The 17,438-nt window shown below is 35.6% G+C and overlaps 1 protein-coding gene across 10 annotated transcripts in view; it reads right to left on the reverse strand.

Annotated features, from left to right (window-relative positions):
• Positions 1–17,438, reverse strand: part of PPP1R12A (protein phosphatase 1 regulatory subunit 12A) — a 115,252-nt gene that overhangs the window by 12,140 nt on the left and 85,674 nt on the right. For 9 of the 10 annotated variants that reach the window (XM_015857250.2, XM_015857226.2, XM_015857277.2 and 6 more), the window contains 10 exons: positions 15,821–15,982; positions 15,199–15,375; positions 13,253–13,343; positions 11,006–11,203; positions 10,657–10,825; positions 9,294–9,412; positions 8,522–8,587; positions 2,546–2,562; positions 1,148–1,289; positions 359–463 (listed from right to left, as the gene is read on the reverse strand). In XM_015857250.2, the coding sequence (XP_015712736.1) occupies positions 359–463; positions 1,148–1,289; positions 2,546–2,562; positions 8,522–8,587; positions 9,294–9,412; positions 10,657–10,825; positions 11,006–11,203; positions 13,253–13,343; positions 15,199–15,375; positions 15,821–15,982 (1,246 nt within the window). The remainder of the gene's footprint in view (positions 1–358; positions 464–1,147; positions 1,290–2,545; positions 2,563–8,521; positions 8,588–9,293; positions 9,413–10,656; positions 10,826–11,005; positions 11,204–13,252; positions 13,344–15,198; positions 15,376–15,820; positions 15,983–17,438) is intronic. The other variant, XM_015857260.2, reaches the window with a different exon arrangement.

Genomic DNA, 17,438 nt, shown 5'->3' on the forward strand with positions numbered 1-17,438 from the left:
GGCAGATTACGCCAATCTGCCAGTAGGTTTATGAATTAATAAATCAAATCAGACTGACAGTTTAAACACAGGCTTAGCAGTGTTCAAAGTGTTTATTCCTACCCTGCACAGAAGTTACACGTATGTCCTGGCAAGAACCACCAGCACTTAAACAAGCAGGAAACGGCCTCACACATTTTGTTCAGAGCTGCAGACCAGAATCCTGCACTCTTTTCTATAGACAGAGAGAGGTACACTTCCTTCACTCCCACCTTTGAATAAGAAACAAAGCTGATGTCTAGTAAATAGCAGCCCCTGTGTTGGGATGCTTCTTGTTTGCTTTGTCAACTATGTATGGGCCTTTTTCTTATATACAAACCTGAGTGGTCTTCTCCAGCTGTAGCTTAAGATCTGTAAGTTCCATGTTGGTATCATGTAACTGTGCTTTCAGCTTTTCGTTTTCAGCTAGGATCTGTTCATAAAGCTAAGAGAAAATATCCAATTAAAAACATACTAAGAATTGTCACAATTAGACAAACATTTTAAAAACCATGACTAAGCTGCATGTAAAATGAGCAAATACATTAACAGTCTAAGAAGTAAAAATCAGCCTTAAAGACAGTTAGCAAACACTTTAAAGAATTGCTAAAAATATCTCTAGAAAAAAGCAATTTTGCATTGGGAGAAATCAACTTACCTCACACATTAAAAAACACTTGTCAGTTTTTTGCTTCAGACATTACAGATGAGACAACACAGTCCATTTTGTTTTTTTTTAAACAAACTCCTATTTTAAAGCAAGATTTAAACGAATTTCTATATGTATGTAAGGCAGCAAACATCACTTAAAGGGCTTAATGCATGTACGAAGCAGTTTTAATAATACAATCAACCACAAAAACCATTTGATCAAATCTGTCATAAAATTAAGAAGTATTTTGACTCCTCAGTATTTTTTCCTTGCCTATAAAGAGAAAAGTGCCAAAACCACAAGATGTTTTGCAATGTATATTTCCCCCCATGGCAGTAGTTGTTCTGCTTCTCCATTGAGCCAAGTTGCTGTAAGTTGTGATGCAACAGGAGATCGTTTCCTAATAATTCACGAAAAAACAATAAGACAAAGAGAAATAAAGCATTATTCTTACAACAAAACAGCTGCATCAGTTACCTTCTTAAAATCAGTGCTATCTTCTTTTTCTAGTCTACTGCAGTAAGGTTTTCGATCTTCAAGGTAGCTCTGTGACCCAGATCGCCCCTGTGCTGAATCGTAACGATCACCTGAAGACACACTGAGTGATCCCGTGTCGTATCTGCAAAATAAAAGTTCTTATTCTTTGTTTCTGTGTTCAAACTGCCATCACTCACTGTACCAGACACTGTAAGAGTGCCACCATCCAAGTGAGAAAAACAACCACATGCAATTATGTATTTTAGTTAAGCCACTATAAACTAACTTGATGTAAGTTAGATTTTGACATTCCTTCTCTCTTCTTCAGTATATTTCAATATTCTCTAAGTGAATAAGTTTAAGAATTCCCAACTATGCCAAGTAAATGCCAGCATTTCATGCTGAGAATTAAAAAAAAAAAAATAAATTAAACATTTAATTCAAGTATTTCCATGGCTTAAAGGGCTTTATTTTGGCTTAGATACTTATTTGTTTTTGAAGACCTGTTTTAAAAACTGCAATAGAGTCACAGAATATTTGGCATTGGAAAAGACCCACAAGGATCATCACGTCCAACACCTGGCAAGGAGTACTTGAATTCATGTTCCACATTAAATGTAGTACTTTAATTGAAGGGTTTTTAAAAAGTAATCTTTAAAATACTGGCCAAGATGAATTCTCCAAGTTTTATCGGATCAATTAAGATTTCAAAGCTACTTATTGCAAATTCTGGTATTTCAACAGAAGCAGTTTATGAAACAAATCTTCAGCAAAATCCTTACCCTGTTAAGCACTAAATTACAAGCAATATTAATACAGTTTAAAGCAGTTTCATAGTGCTCACTCATTGCTGCTCATGTGCTGTGATAGTTCTGGTTAACAGATTTTCAGCATAAACAAAACATCTTAATTAATTCTAAAGGTTCGAAGTCAAATGCAACCTTCTTTAAAAAAAATTACTGATACTCCAGCATTTTCATTTTTAACAAATCTTAAGAAAATCCAATTTTCAGAGGCTCCAGTATTTTTCCTGAGATTCCTCAGAATTTTTTTCAGTAGGATATTCTGTGTTTTCTTTTGCTAAAAGCTGACTTTGTGCTTAAAAATGTGTAGGGGATGTTACTGTATCCACTGAATTCTACAAAATGCCCAGCCTGCCTTCAGTGCACTTCAAACAGCATCCAATACATCCTCCAGTACCCACCACAAATGGGAAAAAAGCCACCAAAACAGCACTGTAGCTTTACAAACATATTCCATATACATTTTAAATGCCCTTATTGCTTTTTAAAATCAACCCATCTCAGTACCGAGTTTAGGCTAATTTTGTACATCAATTGAGAATATGTGACTAAAAAGTGTAATAATTTTAAATTAATTTACTTAAATTGCACATACCTTGAAAGGCTGTCACTCTGAGAGCGGGAGGAGTAAAAAGAGAGAAGAAAAAAAAAGATCAAGTCAATGATTTAATTAAGTAAAATATGTAACAACCTGTGAATAAGCATAACTAAACAGTTACATTAAAAGTGCATATATTACCCAGCACTACATACTGTAGCACTGTCAAGTTTCAATACTGTCATGTCTGGAACCAAACAGACATATTTGCCTTCTATGATTTCCTCCTTCTTATCAAAGGCATCACAATCTGAATCCTCTTTTCCTCTTCTGTATTCTGTAGCGCTATTAATAATGTTTTTGAAAAGTCAACTAAATAACGACTTCAGCTTAAAACAAAAATATAAGCTACAAGATCATTGCTTCAGCATCCCTCAATGGGAGATGACTACCTATTAAACCAACAACATAAAAAAGTACTTATTAGACTAAATTGAAATTATGTAATTTCATGTTTCATATTGCTTTAATTAATTCATTCATTACAAATGAATCCACAGGCACACAGCACACTCACTTCACTTAATTAAAAGCAATGACTTAAGAGTGAGGGAGTGTCCCCTAAGCATTACATCATCCATACAATCCTTTTCCCCCTCTGGGTAGTCAATACAGACTCATCATTTAATCCAATTATTGTAATAATCTTGGGTGAAGATATTGTACTCCAGAAATAATCCTCCGGACATCCTCCAATGACGTTCACTGAGCAGTGGCTGAAGCCTTAATCAGTGGTGATTCTTTTTTTCTTCTTTTTTTTTGGGGGTGGGGGGTGGGGGGGTGGGAGGTTGTAAAGGGGGTACAGAGGTTGCTTTCCTTTTAAGAAGAGACATTTAAAAAAATCTGCATAGAAGACATTAGTCATATTCTCCCTAACACGTTAAATTTCCCCCTTGACACCTTGAAGAGGACTTTCAACATGTAAGCTACCAAAGAATGTGCATCAGCCTATAGCCCCTTGTATCACAACAATGCCGTTTTCTGTAGGAGCATGAATAATGCTGAGAATTTAAGAGTCCTGTAGCTAGGTATCACACAGGTACACACTGTTTTTAAGCTTTGGGCCACAATGGTTTTATTTTCCACCTATGAACCTGATTTTGCATATCCAATGATTTAAGTAAGATTCATGCGAGACCACAGAATTCTGCCGTATCATCCACATCCTACAAAGAACCCTTCCCCACTGCTTGCTCCTTCTTTCTCACTTCAAAAAAAAACCACAGAGGAACCTTTGTCCTTAAGGACTAGGTTTTCTCTTTTCACCTTGAAGGAATGCCACCCAAACAAAAATGCTAAGCAGGTCCCTTCTAGCCTTTAGCTACAACAGCTATCACAAGAATTAAACCATTCCTACACTATTTCTTAACAAATGGGGTTTTAAGGCTGCTTTTCTTTGCTTGTTAGTGGGCTCCCGTGCTGCCGTGGGAATGTGAAAATCTCTGGGCTCTCCATTAACCTGCTGCAGTGCAGCTTCCTGAATGGAAAGCAAGTTAATAAGTCATACACAGAACACAAATTTCCAGCTATGCAGGGAGATAACAAATGAGATGGTGAGGTAGGAGAGTCCTGGAAACAGGGAAGCACTAATTGCCAGAGACAGGAAAGCAACAAACCAGCCTTTTCCCATTCTCCAGGCTGGGATGTGGATGCAGAGCAGCAGGGCCTGGTCTCACAGCCTACAGAGAAACAGGCCTCAGCAGCTTCTGCTTCCTGGGTGCTGCGAGTTCTGCATACACAAAACGGAGCAGACTGTGGTAGCCAAAGTTCCATCAGCAGCACACAGGAAGGCAAGAATAAAAATGTATGGGTCCTCGTGTATACAAGCTGAAATAACACACACTCCTAACCTTATACAATCAGTTTCTATAGGCCATAAGAGTGCAACCACCAAATATCCGTGAATTTGGATATGTAGAGTAAACTTTCAGGTATTTATACTGCATTTGGGCAAGTTAGGATAATTACTGGTAATGGAAATGAAATAATCGAGTCAGGTGGAATTTTACATACTGTATAATTGAATGGTTTTGTAAAACTGCCACAGCCATGAAAATGAGAAACAAAATTTGAGTGCAGCATTTAATCGGTCTTAATAATGACAAATTCTTGTGTCTGTTGCCACAGAATTAGAAAAGTTAACAATATTTATTATCCTAACATTGCTAACTTTCGCCTTTCAAAAGTTATGACCAAAAAAAATAGGTCAATTTAATAATAAACTAACCAGTTGTAGTGCATATTTGAATTCTTATATATATATATATATATATATATATATATTAATACATCATCCCGAGTGGGGTGGGATGTTGTTTCGTTGTCTTCTGTTTTTTTCACTCTGCCTCCACCCTTCCCACTTCTACAGGTGTCCTTCTCAGTATAGTTCAAGTGCACTTCAAGCTTCAATGCTAGTGAATGAAGGACAAACTGCTAATAAAGGCAATAAAATTTGAATCATTGCCATTTGATGTTTCTCCCTTACCCATTCCTGAACAGATTTTTCTTTATCCTTTTCCCATTCTCATCTCCTGCTCAAGTAGAAATAATTTCTCATTCACCACATATATTCCATATTATCTCCCCTGCAAAGACTCCTGTCATGTAATGCTTAATTCTCAAATACCTTTGATAATATTTTGTGTGTTTAAATTCTACCCCATTTTCCTTGTCTCAAAGAAGTTACTATTTGTTCTTTTTCTTTCATTATCTCTTACTGTGCCACAGAGTGAATAAAGGGCACCAGTTTCAATAACAGCAGCCAGATTTCCATGAACAAAAGATGGCTGGAATGGAATGATATGGTGAGTCATCTGATGTAATATGGGGGATAAAATTTTTACAAGAGCAAACACCACATTTTCCTCATTACCAAAAGACTCGATAACTCTGTTATACCTTAAGTCCTTTCTTTTTTGTCTGTCTGGTCAACATTCCACCGTTAAATCAGACTTTAATCACATATTCATACTTTGAACTATTTTTGCTTAAGGCCAAATAGCTAACCCAAATAACTTCAAAAAGCAAAGAAAACTTCTGAGTCTTAATACACAGACCAAGCTCTAATCAAAGTGAAATCTAATTACCAAAAAAGAAAATAATACTCTAATTCTTGAAAGTTCCATGAACAAAACTTCAATCTGTAATCTAAATACATCTTCCTCTTCCGCTAGCAAACAATCAGTTAATTGCACTGTTCAGGCATGTTTGACAATAGCAGGAGCTGTCTCACAGCTCACTTTGATGCATATGTTCAAAGCTATTCCTTAAGAAAACTTTGTAACAAACAGTGTTTGGCAGTACTGTTTTCTCACCTTGCTAGGGATGTATGGTGACTTTCCAAAACAGCTCATCTTCAGTGAGCCTATACTGAAGAAGACTGAGCAAGACTGTATCTTCTGCTGTTCTGTATCTATTTAAATCCAAGTCAGATTTATCCATACAGAAAAAGTCGATACATACTTCTGGAATAGTATGGCTATGAACTGCATAGTTGCTAACTCTCACCTCTTTCAGTTGTATGATTTCAGACAACTGTTCTCAGAAACCAAGTGATAGAACAAATTACACTAATAAGGTTCTTCAGTGCCCAAGAACAATGCTCTACCGATTTAATGCATTTATACAAAACCAGTTTATTCTTTCATAGCCTCAGTTTCAGAAAGAAACCCGTGAGATGAGAGCTGGAAAGCATACAAGCTAAAATGTAACTGAAATAGAACAGTTTGTTGCTTTGAGACTCTCAGTTGCCAAAACGATCTTCGAGCTTGCTTATTTTTCAGCTACAATCCAACATCATATTTCTAAGATTATCCTTCTGAAGGATTTTCTGAAACTAAACATGGCATTCTCAGTCCTTCGCACATAAAATCCCAAATAAAATTTCATTAAAACAACCACCAACTGTCACAGTGTTAGCACAATCTGACTTCTTTTTAATAGTTCTTCCCTATGGACAAATGATCACCTAAGAAACTGAATGATACTTCTGCGCAGGGAACAAGAAAGCACAAACTGAAATCTCTTTCAGGCCACTCTGAAATAAAAGGTATTTGTCAGGTTCTATAAAGATTTCAAGCTGGAAATTATTTTGTCTAAGACCTTTAATTTTCTATGTAGCATTTGTAAGGTTCATTCTTGACCTCTGAATTCTTGAATTACTGCCAAAACTCTTGGAAATTTAGTTAACCATCTTCTACCATTGGCTTGTAGTTTCTCCAAGCAAAAAAACACAGCAGCAGCACCGCATGAGGGAGTTAACAGAGAACTTCAGTATTTCTAGAGGCTTCTGAGAGCAGTACATCAAATAATCAGTACTGAAAAGGTATAAATATTTTCTGAATGCTAGAACTCCTTTGTAATTCCAGTTTATTCCACCTCTTTTCTCAAAATTGAAAAGGGTCCATCAGCAAATAGTGATGAGTTTTCAACAACAAGCCATGCAAGACTTGTGTCAAGCTGAAGTAATTTAGCAACCACAGAAAGGATTTGCAATTTCTGTCAAATTAAAAAAAAACCACACACTTTTTGTCAATGAATTGGGAAGAGGTGTTACCCTCAGTCTATTCCATTTCCTTATTCTACAAGTGGCAAAATAGCGCACCGTCAGAAGTAATGCATCCACTTCTTAGTTTATTACTGAAAATCTCTACATAGTTGCTCATCGAGGAAAGAAAAGCTAATAATGTTTTTAATTACGTTTTAAATCTCTGATAAACTGTACGCAAAGGAAAGAAATCACACCTTACTATGAAAACACTGCAATTACTGTGTAGAAATTTTAAGATGCCTCTCGTGACAGTGAGTTTGTTTCACATGTTTATATGTATTTCAGAGCTCTCTATTAACTCAGATCTGCCAATATATTACTGAACTACCAATTTTTCTTTTTGGAAAAATATATGCAGGCTGTGGGAACGCTTATAATTTTGAAATGGATTTTGTGCTACACTTTGAAGACAATCCATGAATTAGGCAGCAAATTCTATACCCTTCACTACTCCACCCCAACACACTCATCCTTTTTAACACAGATCACGCTTGTAATTCTAGGCCCGATTTACCACATTTCACTGTGGTTTTACAGAGTTCTACTACAAGCATTACCTTCCACCAAAACAAATTTCTACAGAACAGAAGATGGAATAATTACAGATATAATAATTACAGATCTAACAACAAGTACTGGTGGGAGAAGAGGAACCAGCTGTACCTTTTGAGTTTTATTACTCAAATAATGACATATAATCAAATAATAGTCTGCTATACCATTTTATTGTATAGACTTAGTTGGTACTTCCCTTTGAAATTCTCTTTATCCTATTCTCATGCACAAATCAGTTTATAAGCATTTTTCCCATTAAATCAAGCCTACTGTACTGACTGCTACTGGCTTTTTAACAAGTTGACCATACTGAATTAGGATGCTCAGAAATTCTTCCACGTAGAAAACTGCTTTTCAACAGTTTCTCTCATATTACATCTTGATTACATTTTCAACACCACTTTTAATTTACATTTCCAAATTTAAATGTAAAAAGGTTCAGATTAATGCCTGGTCACAGGACATCATTTCACTGAAAATAAAAAAAGCAGATGAAACAAAGATATTTGCAATTTAGAAGCCAAAAGCTTTCTCCAGTTACTTGCTGCAACATGTCCATGACACGTATGTCTGAAATTTCACCTACACTTCCTGGGTATTAATTCCACATAAGTCAAATGGAAGAGAAAAACAACTTTACTCATTGTTAATACATTTAAAATTGTTACCAAAGCCTGTAAATGCAAGAATACAAAATTAACATTAAACCTGCAAAGAAAATGGCACTGAAACATGACATCAATTTACAAATCACATAGTACGCATTACAAGTCCAACATGTGCATTGCTTTAATTGAATCCAACCGCAACAGAAATTATAACAGTCATAATGTATCTGTTAAAAAGTTAATATATATATTTTTAATTACCTGAGTTTCTTTCTTATTTGTTCCTTCTTCTGAATCAGACTGATGCTCTTGTTCATTTTCATCACTCTGGTGAAAGAGGCGAGAGAGGAAAAATAGTTAAGCAATTGAAAGCTTTAGGAGAATGTAATGTATTCTAGATTTTTTGTACAAAAAGCTAAGAGAGGTAGAATTCTACCTATCTAAAATCTAAAAAGCATACATGGGATATAAGATTAAAATTCTCAAACAATAATTATTTTCAGTACTAGCGGGAGAGGAATCAGAACTTTGCTTTTGGCACAGAAAAATGTTACTTTCTCAAAATTACATAAAAGGAAAAGACAAAAGAATCTGCTGAAACATTGACCATATCCCTTCAGATCTTACAACAGCTCTTTCAGGTATTAATTTGAACACAGTTCAAATTTAGCTATTTGTAACATGCTAGATAGTGAATCTCATTCTCGTTGCTTTGGTTTGCATGCAGTAGAAAATAATTGGTCACTGATTTTTTTCCCTTGAGATTATGATTAATATTAGGATTATTACAGTAGTCTAGAATTTCTTTCAGCATTATCAGCATAACCTAAGACTTCATTTTTAGTTTGTTCCTAAAAGCTTCAAAACAGAGAGAAGCTTAGGATGCACAACTTGAGCAAGCACCACTTTTGCCAAAAATGTTAGTGGCATATTCTATTATTCTAAACTACTTTCTAGTTTAAGAATATACTATACACATTCTGTACTGCTACAAATTAAGGTTACAAACCAGACGTAGGAGTCTTTCACCTACATCTTGAGTCCAAAATGAAACTCCTGTAGATCGTCGTTTTTCTCTTGGTCGCCGCCTTTCCCGTATAGATTTGGGCTGTGACTTATCTTCCTCCTTTTCTTCCTCTTTTTTGCCCCCTTCTGTTAATAACAACTTTTTGTTCATTTAAGTACAACACAATTTTCTGAAAATTATTGAAATATTTCTTAGTCTCTAAAATGTTTACAATTAATCACACAATCGTCTAATAGTAGGAGTTGAAAGGGACCTCTTTCCTAACTAAATAAATGCTTTTACCTTTGGTATTTCAGAGAGTAATGCATTTCTCCTCCAAAAACCGTACTTTGGAAAAAAAACCTGCTGTAGGTAGCCAGTATTTAGCAATGAAAATCTTTTCCATAAAACAGTCCAGAAACAATTTCCTGAAGTAAGCATGCATTACCTAAAAATCTTATTCCAAATCTCAGTTAGAGGACAGCGAGGAAATCTTATCAATAAAGTTTAGCCATAATAACTTACAGAAAATACCAATGTAGAGAATATAGCAATACTGCTAAATAGCTCATGAAGAATTTATCAACAGATTACTTAATCTGATCCTCCTTGTAACAAAATTATCAATTTCAATCGGTAATTGCATGCCTAATCAATAACTTGAGTTAAAGCATTTCCCGCAAGTTATCAGTGACAAACCCTGGAGAGAGAACAGGAGATCAGAGCATGAGTCAACAGCCTCCTCCTTCGACAACTGAGCATTATGTTTTTAAGAATTATAACAGATTATTCACATTTGAAAAAAACTCTGGGCAAAAGCTCTGAGCCATCAAAGAAAAGCATCCATTCTCTGAATCAAGCATCAGTGTAAGATTTTATAAACCAGTCAGATATTTGATTATATTTTCTGTTAAGTATTATTGACTAACAGCACGCTACCACCACAGGTATCCCCCCTTTCTCCTTTGTTTTCATATGTGCATTAAACAGTCAGTTTTCCGAAAGCATTAAAGCATTGCTCCACTCCTACACCACAGGACTAAAACAATACCCAAATTATTTGGAAATTATTTAATCAAGTACAATTCCTCCTCGATACCTGCACATATTTAAACTCTGATTTGTGGTGTTTTGTTACAGGTATTGAGTGAAAGCAGAAATCAAATCAGATTCAAATATCAAAATACTGAAAAACACCACCAAGTCCTGAAAGTCTTTTTTCCCCTCTCTAAGTACAAGCTTTGGAATTTCTTACAGAAGTCAGAGCAATATGTATCTCTCAGTGGTCCACAAATCACACCCCATTTTGAACAGTTTTAAGAAACATAAACTTCCCTTTAGCAATTAAAAACAAGCCAACAAAAACCTTCACTAGTGTTATCATTCCTACCTCTCTCACTTTCCTTTGTTCCACTCCGAGAATAGGCAGAAGTTATACCTATAAGGCTGTTTGGTCTGTTTAGCTGACTTGAACTTGAAAGAGCGCTAGTGGAGGTGGAGAGCGAAGAGGTGGATGATGAAGAAGTCGAAGTTGAAGTTGGTCTATAGCGATGATATGGCTATCCAGCAAAAAAAAGTCAAAATTAATTTACAACCATTAAACATAAAGCATAGGATATTAAAGCTTTTAAACAAAAATAAATACATAATTGTTTGCGGTAATATCAAAATTGTAGCATTACTGTTGGAGTTAAGATTCATATAATTTCTCTACCTAATGAGAGTCATCATGAAAATACCTCTTCAACAGTTCGGGAATATCTTTGTCTATAATCATCATCTTTAGTTTCAGATTCTTTCTTTTCTTCTTGTTTTTCTTTGTCTTGCTTTTCTTTCTCTTCCTTTTCTTTTTCTTCATTTTCTTGTTCTCTGGTTCGTGTGGAACGACTTCTTCCTATAGTTTTTTCAGCTTCTTGAAGATCTGTCAGTGTTACACCCTGTGAAAACAGCAAGCAGTACAGTATATGACTTCATTTGTACAACTGCAGATACAAATGTATTATTTACATACAAAATTCCATTTAAGAAAATTAATTATAGTATCTACATATTTTACCCATAAACTTTTCTCTCAAATACTGGAAATGATATCAGTACTTTTTGATTAGCATCCAGTGTTTGCTCTAATGTGAATACCACAGAGTCTTCAGTAACATCATTTTTAGTTGAACTAGTACATAAGTATCAAGTAGGAGATCATGTAGAAACTATCCACTAGATTGCTTCAATACCATCATGAGCATAATAAATAATTTGGAAAGCCTAAAAATACAAGACTTTACCTTTTTTCAGAAATACAGATGCTTTACAGATTCACTCAATGGAAGTGGATTTTTAAGCTTAACAGCACATCAAAGAAATACACTGATAGCACCAGAGGAAGATGTAACTAATTCCTTATTTCCTTGCTATTCTGAGGCTAAAAATCAATTTTCAAATGATCTCAGAAAGCCCATGACTTCCTATTTACAGAAAATTTCTCTGTACTGCAGTTTTCACCTTACATATCTCATTGAGACACTGTTCTCTAACAGCACAAAAACAATCCTGACCTACTCTCCAAACCCAGCTTCCTAGTTCATTAGTTATTTGATTGCTTTTTATGTTAATAATGCTTTAATATAGCAGTTCCTTGCATCTTTTTCACTGCAAAGATCTGGAGTCGTCTGTGGTTTGCCAGTCTCTCAAGGCACTGGATTAATATCAAGAGGTTAAAAAGAAAAAAACAAAACATGTCCAAACATGGATCTCTCAATAGGAAGAGTTACCAGAAAATTTGAAGGGTTTTAAATTAAAAAGGCCCTAAAGCAATATCTGTAAATCACAGTTATAGATTTGGCCTTAATGCAGATCAGGATATCATATGGAGTATTTCTTGTTCTGTTTTATCCAGGGACTATTTTCCTGATTGCTGTTTATCAGCAGAACTAAGGAGAGATAGGCAGACACACCTGACAGAGGACTGTAAATGATAATTGCTCCAGTGCCCACGGAGCATTCAAGTAGTCTTAAGACATCACCTCTTTTGCTACTGTGACATCCTTTTCTGTGCAAAGTTTGCACTGGTTTCAATTCAGTATGAAGTAGTTCTGGCAGAAATTGGGAAGAACCACCAAATATATCAGTAGGTAAACTGAGGGAAACTCTGAGAGGAGTTAGATTTCAGAGTAGTTGTACCAAAAACCTCTTCCTAGCACTTTTTTGTGCCCACAGAAACTAGGTTGAATGCAGTTATTCTATGCCACTGATACTACCAGTTATCTACATGTTTGGTGCTGGGGAATAAGGTCAACCAGGGGATAGGCCTGAGTAAGGAACTGCCAAGATAACAACAGCCAAAGCAGCTGAAGCAGAACCATGAACCGGGGATACGAAGAAGCGCTTTGCCAGATGCCCCATGATGATATGATTTATGCAAGGGAGGACTCTGGGAGTGGGAAGGGTCGTGTGTGCTTGGGGTTGTGTAGAGGGTGTACAGGACATGCAGGTGTGGAAGCCATGCTGGTATATAAGCCATGTGATGCAGCAGTTTGTCAACTTGATCATATTAACTTTGACAGTCCATTCAACAGAAGCCTTTGAAACTTAAGGAAGTGTAACTACACTACTCCAGTAAAATCTTTTAACAGAAGTTGTTAGTTTTTGAAGAATTAAAAGTTACTCTATATAACATCAGAAACAACTAGTTGAGTAAGCCACTTTAACATAATGCAAACAAAAACTTCTTTTCAGCAGCTGCTTCTCTGCTTTCAAACTTGGATTAAATTTGTCTTTGCTGATTTGAAAAAGCTACTTTCAGAACACAGAAAGGGCTCCTTAAGCTTTCAGGAGAGACACAGGAATGGAACGTATTTACTTCACCTGGTAAATGTCATTTCTGTCTGGGAGACCTGTTTGTTATTTGAAATTTAGTGGGAATCTACAACTTCACTGTACTTTGGGAGCTGTATGTTTCCATATATGTAGAAGCTGTAATAAAATTATACCTGTGTAGATCTTCTGGACTGTCTCGCTTGCCTGGATCTGGCTTTTCTTTGGGACTCTGACTCTTCATCCCGTACTGGAGTGAGGTATGATCTAAAGAATTAAGTACAAACAACTTGGCAAACGATAACTTTTAAGACTTCTAAAATCATCAAATGGTCAGAAAATGGTCACGACAAAAACAAAGCAGGTAGAGAAAACCTTTGACTGTATGAGATGGATCACATTTTAGGCATTTCACCCATAGCACTCGTTCATCAAGATGGCAGCCTTAAAACTCAATTAAAATACTCAATTTCCCTATTAATTTAGATTTGTTTTTCTCTAAATGTAATTGCTTCGGTCACAAGCCACAAGCTTTAACCTAACTAAGACAGTAGGTACAACATTCCAAGCTTGCAAATATCTGCATATTGCTCAGTAGTAACTGTTGTACATACTCTTATCCTCCAAGAAATAAAGAATTTTAAAGCTTGGTGGAAGAAAATGAAAACTCAATACTTGTCATGTGCACATTGGAAACTGGCCCTCCATGTATATGACTCACAGGTCAGTCATGCAGTGTTATTCAAAATATAAAGATTTTACAGATTCACATTGGTCATTCTTTTTGCTATTTCTCTCAAGCAATCTTGAAAATTCAATAAAGAATATAACTTCTTTAGTACATTCAAAAATCATTACATATTTCATTACTAAATCGGTTCATAATGCGTTTGCCTCTTATATATTATTTAAAATGCCACTTCAACATTCTTCACAAGTAACGCACTTTCAGCCTGTAGATGTGGATTCATCAACTTCATTTCTTAAGAAAATACTTAGCATATAATATTTCAGAGACACAACTTACTCATGTGCATATAAACATACATAGATACACATACACACAGAGAGATACATGTATCTGTATATATACAGATAGATATGCATGTGTACATATTTAGGGTACGACATGCACACAGTAAATATTCAAATTTCACTGATTTTTTTTTGAGACTTAATGGCTATTTTAATATGCCATCAAGAATATACCTACAATGATATGTTATACAATCAGCACTGATTAATCGGATTAAAAACAAAGAACTTCAGGCCGACTGCAGGTATGTAAGACGTATGTAGTATACGTGCATTAGTATACATATATTAAGTGAGAGCAAACGAGACAGTGAAAGCCTTAGTTCTACATTTTCTTGCTTTTCTGGCTCATCTGATACTGAAACAGCATTTACATTTTAAAATTAGAACTGTTTTTTGAAACTGCTATACTTGGTTGTTTTTGCTTTGTCAAATTTTATGAAGGAAAATGTAGCTTTTGATGATGGCTTTATTTAAAATGGTTGTGGCGCCTGTGGGTACTTCCTGAATCACGGTGGAGAAGAAAACACACCTGTATGTTATGTTTCAAATGGAAAAGATCCTAAATGATGGAATGAAATGAATGAAGTTAAATACTCCTTTCTCAGTAGTGTCAGGCATAAGATGGTGAAAAAAACCCCACATATTACACAGTAACTTGTCAGCATGCCGCCTTTGGCACAGTAGCTCAAAAAGCAGCAATGCACTCAAAATAAGAAATTACTTTTTTCTTTTTTTTAATTCAGTGTTTTCTATGTAGTCCCATTATGGGTGTTTTTAAGAAAATTCATGTAATCAATTAACAAAAAATGCAAATAAATTATTACTGCATATGAAATGAGAACCCAAAGACAGTAAAAAATAAACAGAATTGAACTTTGAAGTTTCGTGGATGAGATCCACCAATACTAAGGTCTCAGATAACCTGAGGCATGTTGTAAATTGCTTCAATGAACAGCAAGCAAACACCACTCACCGCTCTACATACTGTACTATCCCAAATTGTGGTAAGCGACACATTCCTTTAAATAAGAAAATAAGATTACTTTTGTACAAGAGCAACATTACTCGTAGGACCTTTACACACCTCCGTCTCTCCCTGACCTCTGATGTTGAGGACACAGTGCCAGAAGTAGCTGTAGTCATGGCTGTGGTAGTGGCTGCAGCATTTACAACAGATGGTGCAACAGGAACCGTCACTGCTGTGGGAACACTGTCCTTTTCTTTCTCAGTACTATCCTCAGCCCACAAACGATTTGAGGTACTACAGCATAACAAGTAGCAACACAAAAAAAGAGAAAAGGAAACAGCTAAACAATGAAAGCACTTTACTGAACAACTAATAACATGTAAATTGAGGGATGGATTTTTTTAAAAAGCAATCTGAGAAATGTCTCTAAGGTGAAAGCTCAACTTGAGCTATTAAAAATGATCTGATTAGGAACTGAAGAGTTCACAACAACTGAACTCTTCACCCTTCTTATAATGGATTTTTTCTTTTAGATCAACATGGCTGTCACTTTACAGTAGAAAGCCATTCACAATTTGAGCCAAATTGTGTAAAATTAAAAGAAATTGAATGGGAAAGCGAAAAAATCCAGAGCCCCAGGATCTACTAAACAAGAACGCATGCACGTACATAAGCACACAATAGACCTGACAAAAAAAAAAAACAACAACAGCAATAAAAAGTACACCGGTAACACTACCTGCTTTGTACACCTGCTGAAGTTGAACCCGTTGTACTCTTTGTAGTAGTGTTTGCGCTGGCAGGCAGTGTTTTCTGAAGACCAGCAGAAGAGGTAACTGTTGATGCAGTACTTGGAACATTAGAACTAACCAAATCATCTTGTCTTCTACCAAAGGAGCCACTGAAGGAGAGACATTTACAATTTATGCACTTGTATTACATATCTTTCTTTGTTCAAAAAATATTACGAAGCTGTGAATGATTCATTAAACTCCTGCCTGACCACTCTGTGCCACAGTTGAGTCTTTCTGGGGCAAAGGAAGCATTTTCCAAAGCAATTTTCTTCGTTATTCCATGGAGTATGACTTGTAACTTACGGCTTGTGAAGGCAACAGACCTGACCATTTCTCCACAGGAAGAGAAGATAAAGAATGACATTTCACTGGTTCACGTGTTACTGTCTTGACTGCATCTACTGAAATATTGACACAGAGTCCCCACTATCCCATTTTAAACTGAAAATACAGAATTTTTCTCCACAGCTTCTCAGAAAACAAACCCATTGTCAATGCCACTCCTACAACAATTTTCAAAAGTTTAAATGTGCTTTAAAAAAAACAACAAACAAGCAAAGAACAAAACTCTTCATTAATCTCGCACTCATGCTTTTCCCTTTCTCTTCTACTTTTAAAGACGACAGCAGTTTCCACATTTTTACCCATGAGTTCTGGCTGAACATGTTTTGCATTATGAAGCAGGATGTTTTCACATGTTAACTCTAGAAGTTAAGACAGTTAAGACAAAACATCACATTACTGAGTACAAAAGGCTTAAGGAAAGACGGCTATTTGTCATTCTTCTATTCATCTTTCTATTGCTATCAATTCTAAAATGAAAAAGGAAAAAATATCTGTACAAGAACAACTAAGAAAATAGACAACAAAAGCACTACATATCATATAAACGATGACTCCATTGCATTTGAAGTTTGGAACTGATAAAGACTAACATGCAAAGACTGTTTTCATAAACCAAACTGTTGATGTTTCCCATCCAGAACATGAAATCTGTGCAACAATTTTCCTAAGCTCGAAGTTAAGAAGACTGCGTTTTTGTTGTAAGAGGTTCACAAAGACAGAAGACGTGTTGTGCTATATGAAATAGACTGGTTGCATGCCACTAAAAACATCAATGGCACAACTGAAAAAAAGAAGCTAAGCACCTGTCACCACTTACATCACCAGCACATATAAGTATGCAACTTAGCTACCCAAATGTCAAACTCTTCTTTTTGATCTATTTGTTTAGATACTTATTGTTCACTCCATTAATATAAATGAATTTCACTTAAATATCTGCCATTGAGACTACATAGTGGAGTAAAGTTAATCATGAATATAACTTCTGGATAAGATCTCTTGCAAAGTAATCCTGTGAGATAGGAACCATGTACAACTAAAAATTATTTTCATATTAATCACCACTTAGTTTTAGTTTAACATACACACTCTATGATGGTATTACTCAAAGTGGCCGTAGCCTACTGCTATGGACAGCAGCCCAAGACCCCTGACATCTTCATGTAAAAACAGAATTCAACACCTCTCTTTTCAGATATGAGGGAGAATTACTTCTGC

This window comes from Coturnix japonica, chromosome 1 (genome assembly GCF_001577835.2).
Source record: "Coturnix japonica isolate 7356 chromosome 1, Coturnix japonica 2.1, whole genome shotgun sequence".
Classification (NCBI taxonomy): domain Eukaryota; kingdom Metazoa; phylum Chordata; class Aves; order Galliformes; family Phasianidae; genus Coturnix; species Coturnix japonica.